Source organism: Sparassis crispa (genome assembly GCF_003851025.1).
Source record: "Sparassis crispa DNA, contig_000000F, whole genome shotgun sequence".
Lineage (NCBI taxonomy): Eukaryota > Fungi > Basidiomycota > Agaricomycetes > Polyporales > Sparassidaceae > Sparassis > Sparassis crispa.
Window position 1 is genome coordinate 3,056,828 of NW_020939747.1, and position 14,874 is coordinate 3,071,701.

At 51.4% G+C, this 14,874-nt stretch overlaps 8 protein-coding genes across 8 annotated transcripts; 3 read left to right on the plus strand and 5 right to left on the minus strand.

The window, feature by feature from the left end:
• Window positions 1-136: 136 nt before the first annotated feature.
• On the minus strand, window positions 137-1,463 carry SCP_0111400 (hypothetical protein; the record flags this gene model as incomplete). Its single annotated transcript, XM_027753369.1, has 5 exons — window positions 137-268; window positions 340-604; window positions 661-893; window positions 943-1,123; window positions 1,174-1,463. The coding sequence occupies 5 exons, from the start codon at window positions 1,461-1,463 to the stop codon at window positions 137-139; spliced, it is 1,101 nt and encodes a 366-aa protein (XP_027609170.1).
• A 155-nt stretch (window positions 1,464-1,618) lies between these two features.
• SCP_0111410 (hypothetical protein) lies at window positions 1,619-2,266 on the plus strand (the record flags this gene model as incomplete). Its single annotated transcript, XM_027753370.1, has 1 exon — window positions 1,619-2,266. The coding sequence occupies one exon, from the start codon at window positions 1,619-1,621 to the stop codon at window positions 2,264-2,266; it is 648 nt and encodes a 215-aa protein (XP_027609171.1).
• A 102-nt stretch (window positions 2,267-2,368) lies between these two features.
• Window positions 2,369-3,082, minus strand: SCP_0111420 (hypothetical protein; the record flags this gene model as incomplete). The annotated part of the gene is made up of 4 exons (XM_027753371.1): window positions 2,369-2,382; window positions 2,435-2,540; window positions 2,591-2,980; window positions 3,029-3,082. The coding sequence occupies 4 exons, from the start codon at window positions 3,080-3,082 to the stop codon at window positions 2,369-2,371; spliced, it is 564 nt and encodes a 187-aa protein (XP_027609172.1).
• A 1,907-nt stretch (window positions 3,083-4,989) lies between these two features.
• Window positions 4,990-6,023, plus strand: SCP_0111430 (hypothetical protein; the record flags this gene model as incomplete). Its single annotated transcript, XM_027753372.1, has 6 exons — window positions 4,990-5,190; window positions 5,248-5,355; window positions 5,408-5,507; window positions 5,556-5,615; window positions 5,676-5,901; window positions 5,954-6,023. 6 exons carry the CDS (start codon window positions 4,990-4,992, stop codon window positions 6,021-6,023), a joined length of 765 nt encoding a protein of 254 aa, XP_027609173.1.
• Window positions 6,024-6,353: 330 nt separating this feature from the next.
• SCP_0111440 (hypothetical protein) lies at window positions 6,354-7,447 on the minus strand (the record flags this gene model as incomplete). The annotated part of the gene is made up of 6 exons (XM_027753373.1): window positions 6,354-6,790; window positions 6,844-6,904; window positions 6,958-7,131; window positions 7,184-7,274; window positions 7,326-7,381; window positions 7,439-7,447. 6 exons carry the CDS (start codon window positions 7,445-7,447, stop codon window positions 6,354-6,356), a joined length of 828 nt encoding a protein of 275 aa, XP_027609174.1.
• A 1,419-nt stretch (window positions 7,448-8,866) lies between these two features.
• On the minus strand, window positions 8,867-10,238 carry SCP_0111450 (NADH-cytochrome b5 reductase 1; the record flags this gene model as incomplete). Its single annotated transcript, XM_027753374.1, has 7 exons — window positions 8,867-8,881; window positions 8,933-8,993; window positions 9,044-9,071; window positions 9,123-9,537; window positions 9,593-9,749; window positions 9,802-9,883; window positions 9,935-10,238. The coding sequence occupies 7 exons, from the start codon at window positions 10,236-10,238 to the stop codon at window positions 8,867-8,869; spliced, it is 1,062 nt and encodes a 353-aa protein (XP_027609175.1).
• A 771-nt stretch (window positions 10,239-11,009) lies between these two features.
• SCP_0111460 (predicted protein) lies at window positions 11,010-13,103 on the plus strand (the record flags this gene model as incomplete). The annotated part of the gene is made up of 3 exons (XM_027753375.1): window positions 11,010-11,773; window positions 11,830-11,997; window positions 12,053-13,103. The coding sequence occupies 3 exons, from the start codon at window positions 11,010-11,012 to the stop codon at window positions 13,101-13,103; spliced, it is 1,983 nt and encodes a 660-aa protein (XP_027609176.1).
• Window positions 13,104-13,557: 454 nt separating this feature from the next.
• SCP_0111470 (Golgi apparatus membrane protein) lies at window positions 13,558-14,865 on the minus strand (the record flags this gene model as incomplete). The annotated part of the gene is made up of 11 exons (XM_027753376.1): window positions 13,558-13,681; window positions 13,739-13,804; window positions 13,857-13,927; window positions 13,977-13,986; window positions 14,045-14,076; window positions 14,131-14,175; window positions 14,230-14,274; window positions 14,334-14,381; window positions 14,443-14,544; window positions 14,595-14,617; window positions 14,685-14,865. 11 exons carry the CDS (start codon window positions 14,863-14,865, stop codon window positions 13,558-13,560), a joined length of 747 nt encoding a protein of 248 aa, XP_027609177.1.
• Window positions 14,866-14,874: the final 9 nt, after the last annotated feature.

The window sequence follows — 14,874 nt, forward strand, 5'->3', positions numbered from 1 at the left end:
TATACCGGGATGTGCTACAAGATGAGGCTGACCAATCCCAAGGTCAGTGAAAGTGATTGTACAGCACGAAGCCTGTCCAGCTGATACTCCTGGCGGACGACGGAGCTAGTGAACCAAATGCTCAATCATTTGGATCTTATGCATCCTGTTCTGAGTCGGAAGGATGCGAAATCCGCGAACGGCGACGACGGAGAGGTGTGAAGGAGCCTGTAGCTGGAGTGGTGGGTGCAGAAGGGACAGACGCGGTCGATTCTTCGTGCTTGGGTTCCTGCATATATAATAGACGTCAGAAGACGCCCAATCTATGAGCATCGGTTACATATGAAAGGCAACACGTACCATCGGACGACGTGTAGTCACGCTCCTACTTCTCTTCGGCGTCTTTGAGCTACGAGGACTCTTGTCATCAAGATCCCCAGCGCTTAGACGGCGCCGGGCGCGTCTGCGAGACTTCTCTTGAATATCACTGGCAATAATTGTATCATCCCGGTACCGCCATTCAATCGCTGGGATGAGGCATGATGCGAGAATGATGAATGAGATGAAGAAGAAGGTGCCTCCCGCGCTGAGGGCAGAGACCAGGGGGAAACGATTTATGAGACCGCTAGACAAGGAAGTTCAACTCAGTTAACTCACAAATGACGAGAACAAAGCACTAACCGTATGCCCTTGTGGACGACGACGCCGCGAAGGAACGCTGAGAGAACGCTGAGTTCGCGGCCCTGGCCAGATCCTATACTCTTCCACTGGTCCCGACGACCAAGCTCTATCCGTGCAATCACGCGCGTCGTGGACGGTACGAAAGAGGTCAACAGGGGTATTTGCAGGTCTACGGTCCCTGGTCTATTATATAAAAATGACCACGGAGCAGAGGACGGCGGGAGGACTATCGCCTACATCCAACAAGTGAGAAGACATGTAATTATATGGCGCATGACTTACAGGTCGACGAATAGACGCGAGCGTCCTATTTGCGGGTGTGACAAGGGAGAGGGTGGACATGAAATTGCCCAGCGCAAAGTTGGATTCCGTGGTAGGTACAACGAGATGGATGGTAATATCATACGGCTGCTGTGCAACGATATTTGGGAGTGCCACCTCTGCAAAAGGAGGAGTACCGTCCCTACGCATAATCTGTGAGGTTTGCGACATGCGCTAACGTACGATACATACCCATACTGGAGGTACAAATCCGTCTCCCATCCTACCGCGACGCTCTTCCAGACGAGCCAGCCTGCAGAGAGCGAGAGAAAGGCAATAGCTGGTAGTGCCAATAAGAAGACAATAAATGGAACAAGCTGAGGTGTGAAGGGACGCAAAAGTCGCAAGCCTGCTAAGATGAGGTTGACGACTAGTCGGACAGGGTACAAGAAAGGCCAAATGTAATTAGTTAGACCACTGTTATCTTTGGCTATGTTCTTCCGCAGCTGAGCTTTGTCGTTAGCAGTTGTTGGTTTCGACATTGTCTGAGTATGGAGACAGCCAGAAAACCTTGCTACTATACTTACGCGCTGTTGAAGAACTTGAAACGGCTGGTCAAACTTGAACGCGTCAATGGCGCAGCACACGTGACTTCTGAATCAAGATCTCTTTCGGAGATGAGGTCGACCGTGTCGCGATGTTTTCCGAATCCTTCAACGTCAAGGAACTACTAGGCCTGCATCCATCCTCGTCTCAGCTCCAAAGTCATATATCCTCTCTCGTGGTGCAGACTCCTGCATCTGATGTAACCATTCCTGAGGTTAAATCATATCCTGACGCGGTCTACTTCAACTATTATTCTCTTGGACTCAGTCTGCTCTTCAAGCCAATCAATGGCTACAAAACAAAGACGGGTTTGAAAGTGGAAGATCTTAAGAATGATGATTTGGTGGTGGATGGAGTTGATATATACAATCTGCCTAAGCCCAATACAGGTTCGGCGTCGGGGACAAGCAAATTGAAGTCCACATATTCAACATTCCCTCTGTCTGTCATCCTCTCCCTGTCTCAGTCGTCTTCCGAAGGCTCAGAATTACGTCCCTCGCACATTGAGGTCAAGCTGACTACTACGGGAAAAGAGTTTGTGGAGTGCATGGGCGAACCTGAGCGGAAAGGTGGGGGTGCCGGACCCTCGTCGGGATCGATTGGAATTTGGTGCGAGTGGTCGAAAGACGGAGTGATGGTGGAGTTTGGTGGCGATGAGAGTAGGGGACCACAGGCATGGGAGCGAGGGAAGGACGCAGTTTGGAAGGTTATCACCGTATTCCAGCCTAACGACGAATGATACGTTCGCAGTACGCACTCTCATTGTACTTCTCGTGATTGGTATCTTACAAGAGGCCAATGTACAGATATGTGTCAACAAGTCCTCATCAATCTTCATCCATCATAGCGGCCCCTCTGACCACCACCTTCAGCGTCATGCCGGATGAAAAACGAATCTCACACTCACGATAGTCGTACACAAGCCGAGCTTGAACATTCTCTCCGTTTGATCCAGTGAAGTTAACATGTCTAGTGTACCGTCGCTCGCCGTTGATATCTTGGAAACCCCACGACTTCTTCATGATCAGCGTTATTCGCATCCACAATGGTGGAATTCTGTCACCTGCTCTGCAACCCACGACATTCCGCTCTTCTCCGTATCGCTTGTTGCGATAGTTAAGACTGCGCCGTGTTCCTTGGTATCATCGAGCCACCCTTCCTTTAGGAATTCGTTCTCGATGTCCTCTACCCTGATGCGCTTACTCTTGGACTTTACTGCCCCGAAGACATTGTCTTCGTTAGGGCGCTCCACCCAGTCAAGAATGCGATTTTCCGTCGTCCCAGAGACTCCCCCACTCAATGTCTGACCAATGTCGATGTGTTCAACGTCCTTGTCATCCTTGTAATGCTTGCACGAGAGATAGAGATTGGACATCTGGATCGCTTTGCGTGTCCACCACCCCACTCCCTGCAGGCGCAGGATTTCGTCGGTGTCATCGCTAAACGATTTATTCTGGGACAGAATGTCATCTGTGTACTCACTTGTACGGTAAGCTCTCACCATCATGTACTTGCCACTGAGGTCGAGAATGGTGACCTCAGGAGGTGCTGCCATGGTGGACGAGGGTCGCTGATGGCTTACGGTAGATGAATGAGTTGTGAGAATATCTAGGGTTGGTGGAGCTGGCGACGACAGGTTTGACACGGCGAAGCACGGTCACGGTACGGCGACAGGGTCAGGTGATCGAAGAGACGCGTCACGCGTCGAAGCGCGTCGTCAGCGCGTCAGCCCTTAAAGTTAGTGGCTCGCGACGACGCGTCCTGCACCTCTGCTAGTTATACTCGGGCCATATATTGCTTACTGGCGAAAATCGCAAGGATATCTTCTGCATTCGCCGACTGACCTTCCACGACGATGTGCAGTAGGTTCATGCAGCCGACTGCTTCTACGCGACTGCAGAGAGCTACCTTGCCTTAGCAACGGGCTACACCTGTCAGCCTCGTAACCGCCAACAGATCTACTCACTTTTCATTTTCCATGCCGACTTGGTGTTCAATACTCAGTGTCTTTCCTCAGGCTGTCTGCGAATCATGACGGAGCATCTGAGATACTAGTCCAGCCTACAAGCACGCGAGCGGTGCTCATGGGTCGCACAGGAAGGCCGTACGTGCATTGGCACGTCGCCAGCCTTGTATCGCTCGATCGAAGTATATTTTACTCCTCTTGATCAGCTAAAAACTTTCCCCTGGAACATGTAAACTCCATTGCTCTCAGGTAACAGAGCAGTTCTTCGATGGCAATACAGCCAGCCTCGAACCCTGCCCCAGAAGCTCCTTCGTCTTCTTTCGATTCAGCCCCTGTCATAATCACATCATCCGCTCAGCAGTCGTCTTCTGTGGTCGGTGAAACTTTCCCGCCAACTTGGCGACGACTATCGAACCGGTCACATCTGAGCCGAATAGCTCTGAGTCTAGTCCTGCAGCCGTTGTTGCACCGAGCTCCGAAACGCAGGCTCAGACACCTACTTCTGCACCGTCAAGGAGTACTTCCTTGCGCGATGACGATGAGTATCTCGACGACCATAACACCATTCGTGCCCAGTATGGTGCCGCAGCGCTAAATTAGAGCAATGATTTGACTGCGGCAGCCCAGCAATGGGCGAACAACTCTGTGTTCCGTCATTCTGGAGGCTCACTTGGACCGTACGGCGGTAAGAAAATGACAGAATCAGCCCAATGAGCAAACATCTCAATGTTTGCAGAGAACTTAGCAGCAGGCACTGGTGGCAGCAACGGCATAGACGCAGCCATCAAATCATAGACGGATGAAGCCTGTGAGTGAGTTTTTGAGAGAGAAAGTCATGAGACTGAGATTGTCTCTTCAAGCATCATATGATTCCAGCAACCCAGAACCATCTCACTTCATCCAGGCGAATTTGTTTGACAACATTGCATTCGCAAACGCTAAGAGTTTCCTCCGCAGGTCGTGTGGAAGGCAACGACCCAGGTTGGCTGTGCAGTACAACATTGCAATGGAATATTCGAGCTATGGGGTGAGTCATTTTTCCTGCGCAAAAACTCCTGAGAATCGACGAAGACTTGCAGGTAGCACATTACTATATTTGCGAGTACTATCCGCAAGGCAATGTAATTGGGGAGTTCGCGAAAGTTCTGCAATCCTCTTTGAATGACATGGCAGTTGAATTATGTTTCAGCGAGAACGTTCAAGCATGAAGAGCCTGGCCAGGAAGTGCAGTCTCTCCCCCATGTTGCAAGCGTCTTAGTTTGCGCGTTTTCCGCATTTCGCTTGTTCCAGAGATGGCAGAAATTTCCACGCCATATCTTGCTACGATGTGTCATCTTGTGTAGTTGTTGCCCTCTATCTCGTGCACTATTCGACCACTTTCGTCGCTAAGGCGAATTGCTACTGGCGCCACAATTGTTGGTGCCGCCGGCACGCCAGTCCAATAAGATCTGAGATAAAGTTAGTACGAGCGCCTGTCGCTCTTGTCTCCTGCTCGCATGAAGCTGAAGGCGCTACTGGGTCCCCGAGGAGCATCGACACTCTCCGGCATATCCTATGTGCTCCTCGTCCTGGTAACGGCATTTTTCGCAGCATTGTCATGTGCTCTGCTCTTTTCTCAGGCAGTTCGGACCTCCCCTCACCGTAGCTGGGAGCAAAATTGGAATGTTGTGATCATTGGCGCAGCATATGTTGTAGTGGTCAGCCACCTCTGCATACTTCTGATCATGCGAATGGTGCTCAGGGGATGTTTCTAGTTTCTAGTTTCTCTTGCGTTCTGCTTGAAGCGCAGACTGGCGGTGCACAGACGGCTGCAGAGGATCTCAAAGTCGTACCGGACTTTGAGGAGGTCCGACGTCCCGGAAGTCAGTGGTAGCGTCCGACCAATTGAGTTTACTCTGACATCGTGCACCGTAGTCCGTGTACTGGTTCATTCAGCAAGAATATACCCGTGCTTGTCTGATCACGTACGAGTCGCAGCCCAACCATGGCTTCCAGGACGGATGGGGTAAACCAGGTATGTCTGGCTCACTGACGTCCCTTGTCCTATCTGCATGGTCTCCAGATTCTGCGTATAGTGAGATTCGGTTTCGGACCTCACTCTTGGATACAGTGCGCGAAATAGGTAGGTCGTGATATTACTGTGCCACTTTGATGCTGACGTTTCGATGTCTTCGCTTGTCAGATACTCTCGCTCACACGATAATACCACGCCATCCGACTCTCCGGCCTCAAGCACGAATGCTTCATCATTTTCGGTTCATTCTGCCCTTGCTCACTCGGGATGAGGACGGGCTCACACCTCTACACTACTACGATTCGGCTATTCAGCTTGCTCGACATGTCTCAAGGGAACCTACTGAAGGCGAGTACGTCGTCGGAATAGAAGCAGCCATAACTATCAAGAGAATGTGCGTGTTTCCTGAAACTTTCGTTGGTTAAGGCGTAACCGTCTGCGTGCAGTCTGGACGAGTGTCGACAGGAAATGATGGAGGGCTCCAGCTTCGAGCTAGCGTCTTCTTCTTCAATGTGACGAGTACACTTACTCGTCTTTCACTTCGCGATGCGCTGCAACGTCCTTGTTGCGCATCCGTTGCGGTGACGTCTCACGCAAGCCGTGCACACGCCGTGTTGTATCATCTAATGATGTCCAACCCGTCTCATCACCGACCTTCTGAATGGCGCTGTGGCATAGTTGGGCGCTTAGATTTCCCACCAGGCGGTTGACAGTTCATTGGCCCAGGACGACATAACTAGTTGACGGAGCCTACCTCAGCATTTAGAGTATTCATACCATTCCATCTTGACAGGGTCACGATAGGGATACAAGGACGTGCACATGGTAGTACTACAGATCAGAATTCTAGTGCAGACCATCCGCGTAGATCTTCTTCCAGCTGGGCCTCTCGTTCCACGCCGCCCAGTATGCCGCCACCTTGGGGGGCACAGGCTGCTTCAGCTCCTTCTCCAGAGACTTGTACCCCACCTTTCCGGCCGTTCCTCCGCTCGCGAACACTATGCGCGCGAGCCAGCCACCAAGGTGGAAGTCATCTTCGCCGGGCGTCGGGCCGCCGAGGAAACCACTTTCCGGCAGGATGACAGGGAGGTCGTTGAGAATAAATGAACTGAGCACTTCCCAGTGAGTAGTCGATTGCTTGAAGAAACTCTGCTTGGCCTCTTCGGGAGCTTCGCCCTTGAAGATGGCGAGAGGGCCAGCGTTGGCGCGAATCTTCTCGTCGTAAAAGCTCTTGAACTCAGCTGCCTCCGGAGTCTTAGAGTGCTTTTCAAGTGCATTGTGACCTATCGCGCAAAGTGAGGCTCAAATATACAAACCGAAGACATGCGAAGCTCACGATTCTGAAGAAACACTAGGGGGAAACCTGAAGCGGCGGCCTTCGCCTCTTCCTCATTGCGCTGGCAACAGTCTGTATTAGTGGATGACGTGATCCCAGGACGGGCAAACATACTGCGAGGAGGAGGGGGAAGTTGGGATCATACTTGTCCTCGTGAATCTTGTCGATAAATGCCGTCCCAGGAGTCACCCTCTTGGGGGCGTGGTTGACGAGGTACTTAGTGACCTGGCCAGTGGTCGTGTAAGATCGACCATCAGCGACGAGAGTGGGGAGTGTTGCGTTCGGGTTCTACACAATACTCAGTGGACGGGAACCTCGATAATAGGTTTGCGCTACGCACCAACTTCAAGAACTCGGGGGTGAAGTTGGCACCCTCGCCAAGATTGACGACCTTTTCCTCAATAGCATCCTCGGAGAAGCCCAATTCTTCGCTGCTCCGAGGGTGAGGAGCCAAAAATGGAACTACAAGGCTGACTACTCACACTGCAAGCCGAGGAACGGTAGCCCAGACCGAGGGACCGAAGATGTACAGAACAGGCTGTGATATATGGTGTCAAGGCTATAGTAGAGTTTAGAACAGGTGGCAGGCACTTGCCTTCGACATAGTGACGAGTTGCGAGTCGGTTAGGAGACGCAGAGAGAACAATGACGCAGCACGGGTGTAATCCAGCGCGCCTTTATACCCATAGCTGCGTGACTTGGCAGGGGCTTCGTAAGGTCGATTGATCGTAGATGATTTCGGGGACTCGTCGACATTCGGCGGTGCGGTCGTGCAACTGACTGATCATGGAAGATGACGAACGCAAGCTCGAAACATATCCACCGCACGCTCGCGGAAGGCGCACCGTCGTCCGCCCTACCGCCCAACTTATTGAGATCCACAAAGAACAGCCACTAGCAGTGTACAGCTCTCAAGCCTCTGATAGACTTTACAACCTGCGGTTTGGGCTGCAGCCGGATCACCGACAGTCCCAAGCAGATAACTTAGGAGTCTAGGAGGACGTGTATAGGCCGGCGAGATATAACGCGTGCTGCTGACGAACTAATAACCAATCAACCAACGTGATCTATGGCAACAGCAAGCTGAGGCAGCCGGTTGCAAATATCACAACGAGCACGACGCAGTGCAATTGCGGGTTGTCAGATTGATCAGCAGGCCCACAAGGAGACGGCGCACCACCAGTAGACGCGATATTTGGTCCACGACATGATGACAGTTGTGTAAACTGGCATCGACACAGCTTCGGGAGATATCATTGGACAAGGAAAAGATGTGAGTTAGATCCAGATGCTACAACCTGTCAAACTTAAGAGGTCGACGTAATGTGGACTTACCCAGTGTGCATATCGCTAGAACGCCGTGTACGACACATATTGAACATATCTTGTATCGAGGATAAAGCCTATGCGCTCCGAATCCGCAGCTTCAGTTGCATGGAACCGTACCTTCTGCACCAAGGTTGAAATAAGGTTTGTGAAATGCGAGCATGAGATCTAAGACTCGAAATGAGGATAAATGCGTCCCTTAAGCTTCAAGCAAAGGAAGAGATCCTCTTAGGTGAACGAAAAGAAGGGTGCCGTTCACCACTAGAATGTTCGGTTGCGCGATTACGGATGATATGTTCCGCGAAGAGATATGCTGCTGAAGACTCAACGGTCGTATCCGTGATGCTTCGACCATACTAGGGTTTGCCTTGCGTGTAGTGGCAACATCTTCTGCACGTTCTGAACTAACAGACAGATTGGGATGGGCCTCAAGTCAACGTGGAAGAGCTGAAAATTTCTTGTACTTCCCTTATGCACTTATAGCAATACCAACGCAGGAGAAAGCACATCCGTGACATAAACGTGTAAGTTGTCATATAACAAAGGTATCCTCTGGAAGTGCGATCACCGTGACATGAATTTGGATACTATGTGAGAGGTCAGCGACAAAGCAAGTCTTCACTGATTCACACACGAAAATCCAGCTCCGTCTAAATGGTCTAAAGATCCCGTATCTAGAGCTTCGACGAGCTCTAGCTTAGAACAGGAAAACCTGAAGGAAGAGTGAGAAGTACGGATATCGGCATCAACCGCGCGAACTTACCTGGTCATCGAGCTTACTGACGGTCCGCGGAGTAGGGTAGTTGAGCTCAGCCAAATGTTTTCTGGCAGCGAATTCAACTCATGGACACAACAGCTGGCGTGGATGACTTACTTCATGGCAGACATCATGGGAGGAGGTCCTGGAGATGCTTATCAGCTCAGATCTCGTACGAGCGAGAGCGTATGCTTACCACACATCAGAACCTTAATGTCATGGTTTGATGGGGGCAAATGCTTCTCAATCTGCTCCTTGCTCACAAAGCCAACCCCGCCAGTCCAGTCAACAGGAGGGTTGTTGAGAACAAAGTACACTCTGAAACGGTGAGCGTGCGCTGCAGCAAGCTCGTCGAGCTCCCTCTTGAGCAAAATGTCTTCAGGGTTGACGTTGGCGTAGATCAGGCTGAGCTTCGTGCGATCCCGCGCGTTCTTAAGAGCAGCGCGGATGATTTGAAGCATGGGCGTGATACCAGTGCCACCAGCGATCATGCCAATTTCCCTCGAGAGCGCGGGCGAGTATCTGAATTGACCCTTGGGACCCTTGACGCGAATGCTGTCGCCGATCTTGAGCAGCGAGACGTAGCGGGAAATGTTGCCCTTCTCATAAGACTGCACGCTTCTTGTTAGCACATTGGAGACGGAAGAAGTGAAGGCGAAGGTGTACCTTGATGAGGAGATCGAAGTGTCCAAGGTTGTCGTCGCTGCTGGTGGGCGTGTAGCTCCGCATGATATCCTTCCCATTGATCTCAGCGGAAACGGAAATGTGCTGGCCAATCGGGAGCCCAAGGATGTCCTCGGGATTTGGTAGCGCAAAGCGGTAGCTGTGCGCGATTCATTGTCTGTACTAATAGTGCTAAGTAAAGTACGACTTACAGTGCCGTGTTCGGCGAGACGATTATTTTCTGCTTCAGAGGAAACTCCTTCCATACCTGCGGATCCAACGCAGGCTTCCTCTCTATTGGACACGCGTCAGCAATCCGCGCATACCACGCGATGAGAGACGTACTGGAGTTCCCGAACTTCAGAAAGACGAAGATACTGGTGAACACGGTTAATGCGAGGGCTAGCAATTGGACATAGGAACTATTTGCGAAGTCGGGGGCAGACATTCCTGGCGTCGTGTGGGGAGGGATGTACCCGTCGTTAGCGCCCTGTTCTGTACGGTTTTTGGGAAGACCGATGAGGATCAAGTCGGAGATGTTGTAACCGGCTGCCTTGAGTTTCGAATTGATGAAGCGAGACACAGCGACGAGAGAGAAAAAAGTGATGAGGAACGATGCTATGAATGCGACCTGCAGCCGGTTAGGCATGCCTGCGAAAATGAGCGGTCGTACGATAGATATTCAGACGTTCTCTGGTGCAGATTGAGCTTATTTCGGCGTCTGGCCGTGATATCTGGCGTCCTCTGCTGTTCGTCTGACTCACGGCTCGCGTTGACGAGTCGAGTATACGAACTGACGGCGAGATAAAGCGCCCGCTAAAGGATGGTGCGCCTGCAGATATCTCGACCCGCTATGTATTCGCATATTGTGTGTACTCGTGAGAGCAAGCTGACAAGCATCCGTGAACCATTCTTCCAATTTCATGCGATGCGTCTTCTAAACACAACCAGGAAGAAACCCCGGACGTTCGGATCACGGATTGCAACTCATGATGGGAGAGACTCGCATCCTCTGTCGATCCTCCACGATGGCCGTTCGCGGTAGCCAGCGCGGGGCAGAACAGTACAGGACGGTGGACAACTGAGGAGAAATGTTATTTGTACACCAGAAGTCATTGTACATGGACGATGTTGTGCAAACAACATCGTCCGGATAATAATTGTCCGGTAACTGTCCAGCACGTGGGAAATGTGGTTGTACTTCACTACAGACAGCTACATGGCCTACCCGCTATAACACGAACCGACAGCTTCTTCGCCTCTCCCTCCTCCCGCCGCCTGTCTCTGCTGGGGCCCTTGTTTCTTCTTTTTCTTCTCTCCTTCACTTTCGCTGCATATTTTTCTCATTTCCCCTGTTTTCCCAACATTTTTATTCGTTTAACCCTCGCACACGCAGGCGTGTCGACCCAACCTCAAAAGCATGGACGCAGCAACCCCTCGCCAGCAGTCCACCGTTCTGTCTACATTGCCTCGCAGACGGGGGCCTCCTCCTTCTCTCCGCATTGACACCCCATCTCACAACCCTGCTGTCGCCATCGTACAGAGTGAAAGCTCCGCTTTTTCTGCTGTTTCATCCGCCGTCTCCGACGCGGATTCTTTTATCCTTCCGTCCCCCAGCAAGTCTCGCTCCCTACGCAACATGAAGAAGCTGTCTATTACCCTCCCTTCCGCCCAGTCCTCTACCAAATCCTTTCAGCTCCCCGAGCCTCAACCACCCCAGTCGAAGCGGAGACCCTCCATCATTTCCCTCCCAAACGCAACTAAACCCGTTCTGCGAAGGAACAGGGAAGACGAAGGAGATGTCGATTCTGTACCCTATTCCGATGGCCCCATACAGGTCCTGCCTGGAATTTGGCTTGGTTCGGAGGACACCGCTCGTAACTGGAAAGTACTCGTCGAGCGGGGCATTAGGTCCATCCTCAACGTAGCTAAAGAGGTATATACCGATTTTGACACGGATACCGACCCACTTCGTCCGTTCATGTCCACGCCGGACTTGAATAGTACATTGAGCGGACCCGACTCCACATATTATCCTGCTCATGTTCCCAGCGGCCGTCCGAGTATGCATTACCTGAAGCTTCCTTGGTCTCACGGACAGTCAGACCTCGTGCATGAAGGGTTTCCTGCCGCCATGTCATTCATTGATGGTGCGCTTGAACGTGAAGACGGCGTGCTGATACAGTATGTTCTCCTCCCTTGAACAGTGTGCGCCGATCTCACAATAATTATCGGTGAAGCTGCCAGTGCGGTGTGTCGCGTTCTGCCACGCTAGTTATTGCCGTTGTCATGCGAGCAGCTGCTCTCCGCTCTCCTTCTGTGCCCCCAGAAGTATGGACGCTGAAGGGCATGCAAGGTGCATACGCGTATGTCAAGGAAAAGAGCAGTGCGGCTGGACCTAATATGTCGTAAGCGGTGCTGCCAACCTTGTCGCTTCTCATTGAAATTGACTGTCGATCACAGACTTATTTATCAGTTATTAGACTACGAGCGAGCCTTGGAACGTGGAAATTCATCTCCTGCATGTTCGGAGGGATCGACTTCCGAAGAAGAGTGGGGCCGCCAACGGTTAAGGATGGGCGACGGGAATGTGGAGAGCAACAAAGAAAGTGTCCAGGTTATGTACGAAGCCAGGGCACTCGACCGGGCGATGGAAGACCGTATCGTCGCGCGTAAATCTTCGGCGTCCTCTCTCGTTTCGTCTATCGCCGGCGTGGGCTCTTCTTCAAAGACTCGTTTCGCGCCACGGAAACGGACCGGTTCTACCGCTAGCGTAGCAACCAGTGGCAGCGTGCTAAGCGAGAGCTTAGTGGAAGAGAACGAAGAGGAGGAATTGCTAGGTGTGGGTGGTAGTTTCGATGGGAAAAGCCTCGAAACCAGCTGCTCTAGCGCAGAGCCTACTGAAGACGAATCTCCACAAATCTCACGTCTGCCCGAGCAGCCCCTCACTGCACGCCAAGTACCTGTTCCTCCGTCGGCTCCTGCCCACAAGTCAACGTTTGCACTCCCTCCGAATCCGATGACTTCAATCAGGTCGTCGTTTGACCTTCCCCTCCATCTCCGACCCAGGTTAAAACCGCGCCGTCGCCCGCCTCCCCTTGGCATTCTACCCCCCGTTCCATCTTCTCCTGTCGTTCCAGTCAATCCTTCTTGCCAGGCTAATACAGAACCTCGTTCTGAGTCCCAAAAACTAGATATCCCTCCATTAACCGTTCGTCATGCGCATAGATCCCGGAACACCTCCAGGGTTCGCCCTGTTTCCGTCCTTTCGACACCTTCGCAAACCCTCTTCGTCTTTCCACCCTCACCGACGCTCACGACACGCACTCCGTCCACCATGACGCTCACGTCAAATGCGTCGTATCCGTTCCCTACTATGTCAACACCCCGTCCACGAGTGTCCACATCCAAGGCGGATGGGCGACGCCGATCGTACATCGGTGTTCCTCCGCCTGCGACGCCTACCACCGCATCTTCTCGGGTAGATGCACGCGGATGGATAGGCTTGAACTAGCATGTTCACTCCGAATCGCCAGCGGATTATATGCGGTATGTTGTAAGTCCGTGATTGTTTGATTCGGTTTCTAGTCGATCTCTTCGTCACCTTCCAACCCATTCGGACATATTTCTTTATGCACTTTAGCACTTCGGTTTCGGCCATGTAGCATCACCCAATTCTTTATCTGTGGAGCTCCAGCCCTTGCGCTCATCCCATATTTTGTCTTTTTTTATTCCGAGGACTTCGCATCTGCATTGTCGTCTTGTACATTATCGCAGCTCCGTTCGTCGTCCTGTACACATCTCTTGCATCTTTCGACATCCTTCGCTCTTCGCTGTACATCGTCGGTATATACACGCACCTTTCGCCGCTCCGCAGAGCGGGCGATGCACGAGAATACACCATCCTCAAAACAAGCCGGACGGTGCGCGAACAAATAAATAAATGCTAAGCAGGTTGACAAGACTATTTATGATCCGAATACTCGTCCAACACTGTTCTTCACGACACCAGTCAGGAGTTGACCACTGATGCCGCCGATACTCCATCCTGATGATAAGTTGTTAGCCCATTTTTGCTTCGCGTCGCGATCTCTGAGTGGTAGTATATATGAACAGGCATACACATTGCCGTTATACGAGAATACGTACGCGTATGTGAAACCAATGGCGTTAGTCACATTGAACACCAACGCGAGCACCACGATGGGTACAAACCTACGAATAACACACATGAGAACGGTAAACCCCAATGCGGACGAAGACTTACGAGAGGTTGAATTTTAGAAAGGAAACGATGAGGAGCGCCAGCCATAGGAGTGGGAATGTGTAGAGTGCAATCTGCATTCGTATGAATAGATGTGACCCACAAACGGCGGAGAATACCAACCCAAAACATTCTAAACCGTGTTCCGACAATATCAGTGATGATGCTTATAAGTAGATACGGCGACATACCTCGAATCGACTGGATTCGGAGGGCGCGAAGGCTGTGATATAGGCGTAAATGAGATAGTGGTCCGTACAGACACAAATGTACTTACGTCCCGGCTTTCAAACACCCAGTAGCTCTCGCCATCCTCATCGACCTTGACGCAACGATGCTAAGCGGTAAGTCTTTTGGCATTCGTGTCACTGCCTACCTGATTCCAATACCGCAAGCCGACCAACGTTCGACCAGCAACATTCTAAGCGCCAAACAGCCTCGATGATACATATTCAAGGTTGAAGTTATCCACCCACTCACCCTGCAATTCCAGAAATCCATAGCTAACAGCACTACGACCACCACAGTCTGTGATCAAACGAGGAACGTTCGTTAGGATGTGACGGAATAAGTTATTGTACCGACTAACAGAAAGCACGAAGTTGCTTGTGAAGAAGCCGCACAAAATGTATACGGTTATGGCCGATATCCGGAATAAGAACAGACAAAAGAGGACGAGTGGATGGGCTGACTGCCGAGGAGCAATAAGGACAATCCCACTCGCAACAGTTCGAGGCGTACTTGTCGAAATATACCAGCAATCCCTGCAAGCATTATATAACCAGTCATCCTAAGTTTTATCACAATCCAGGGCCACCAGAGTGGACATACCTGACTCTGCGTCGCCTGGATTAGTAGCCATGGGTGCTGATGCACGACCACCAGGCGTTAGGACCACAGGAGGCTTAGGCGCTGATGAGGCATTGATGTTTCCAGAGAGCGGAATATGTTCGTCTGTAGGGTCATCGGGTTCTATGGTCTGTAAGAGAGGAGTAGAGACGTTTGCGCTCATAATGGCGTT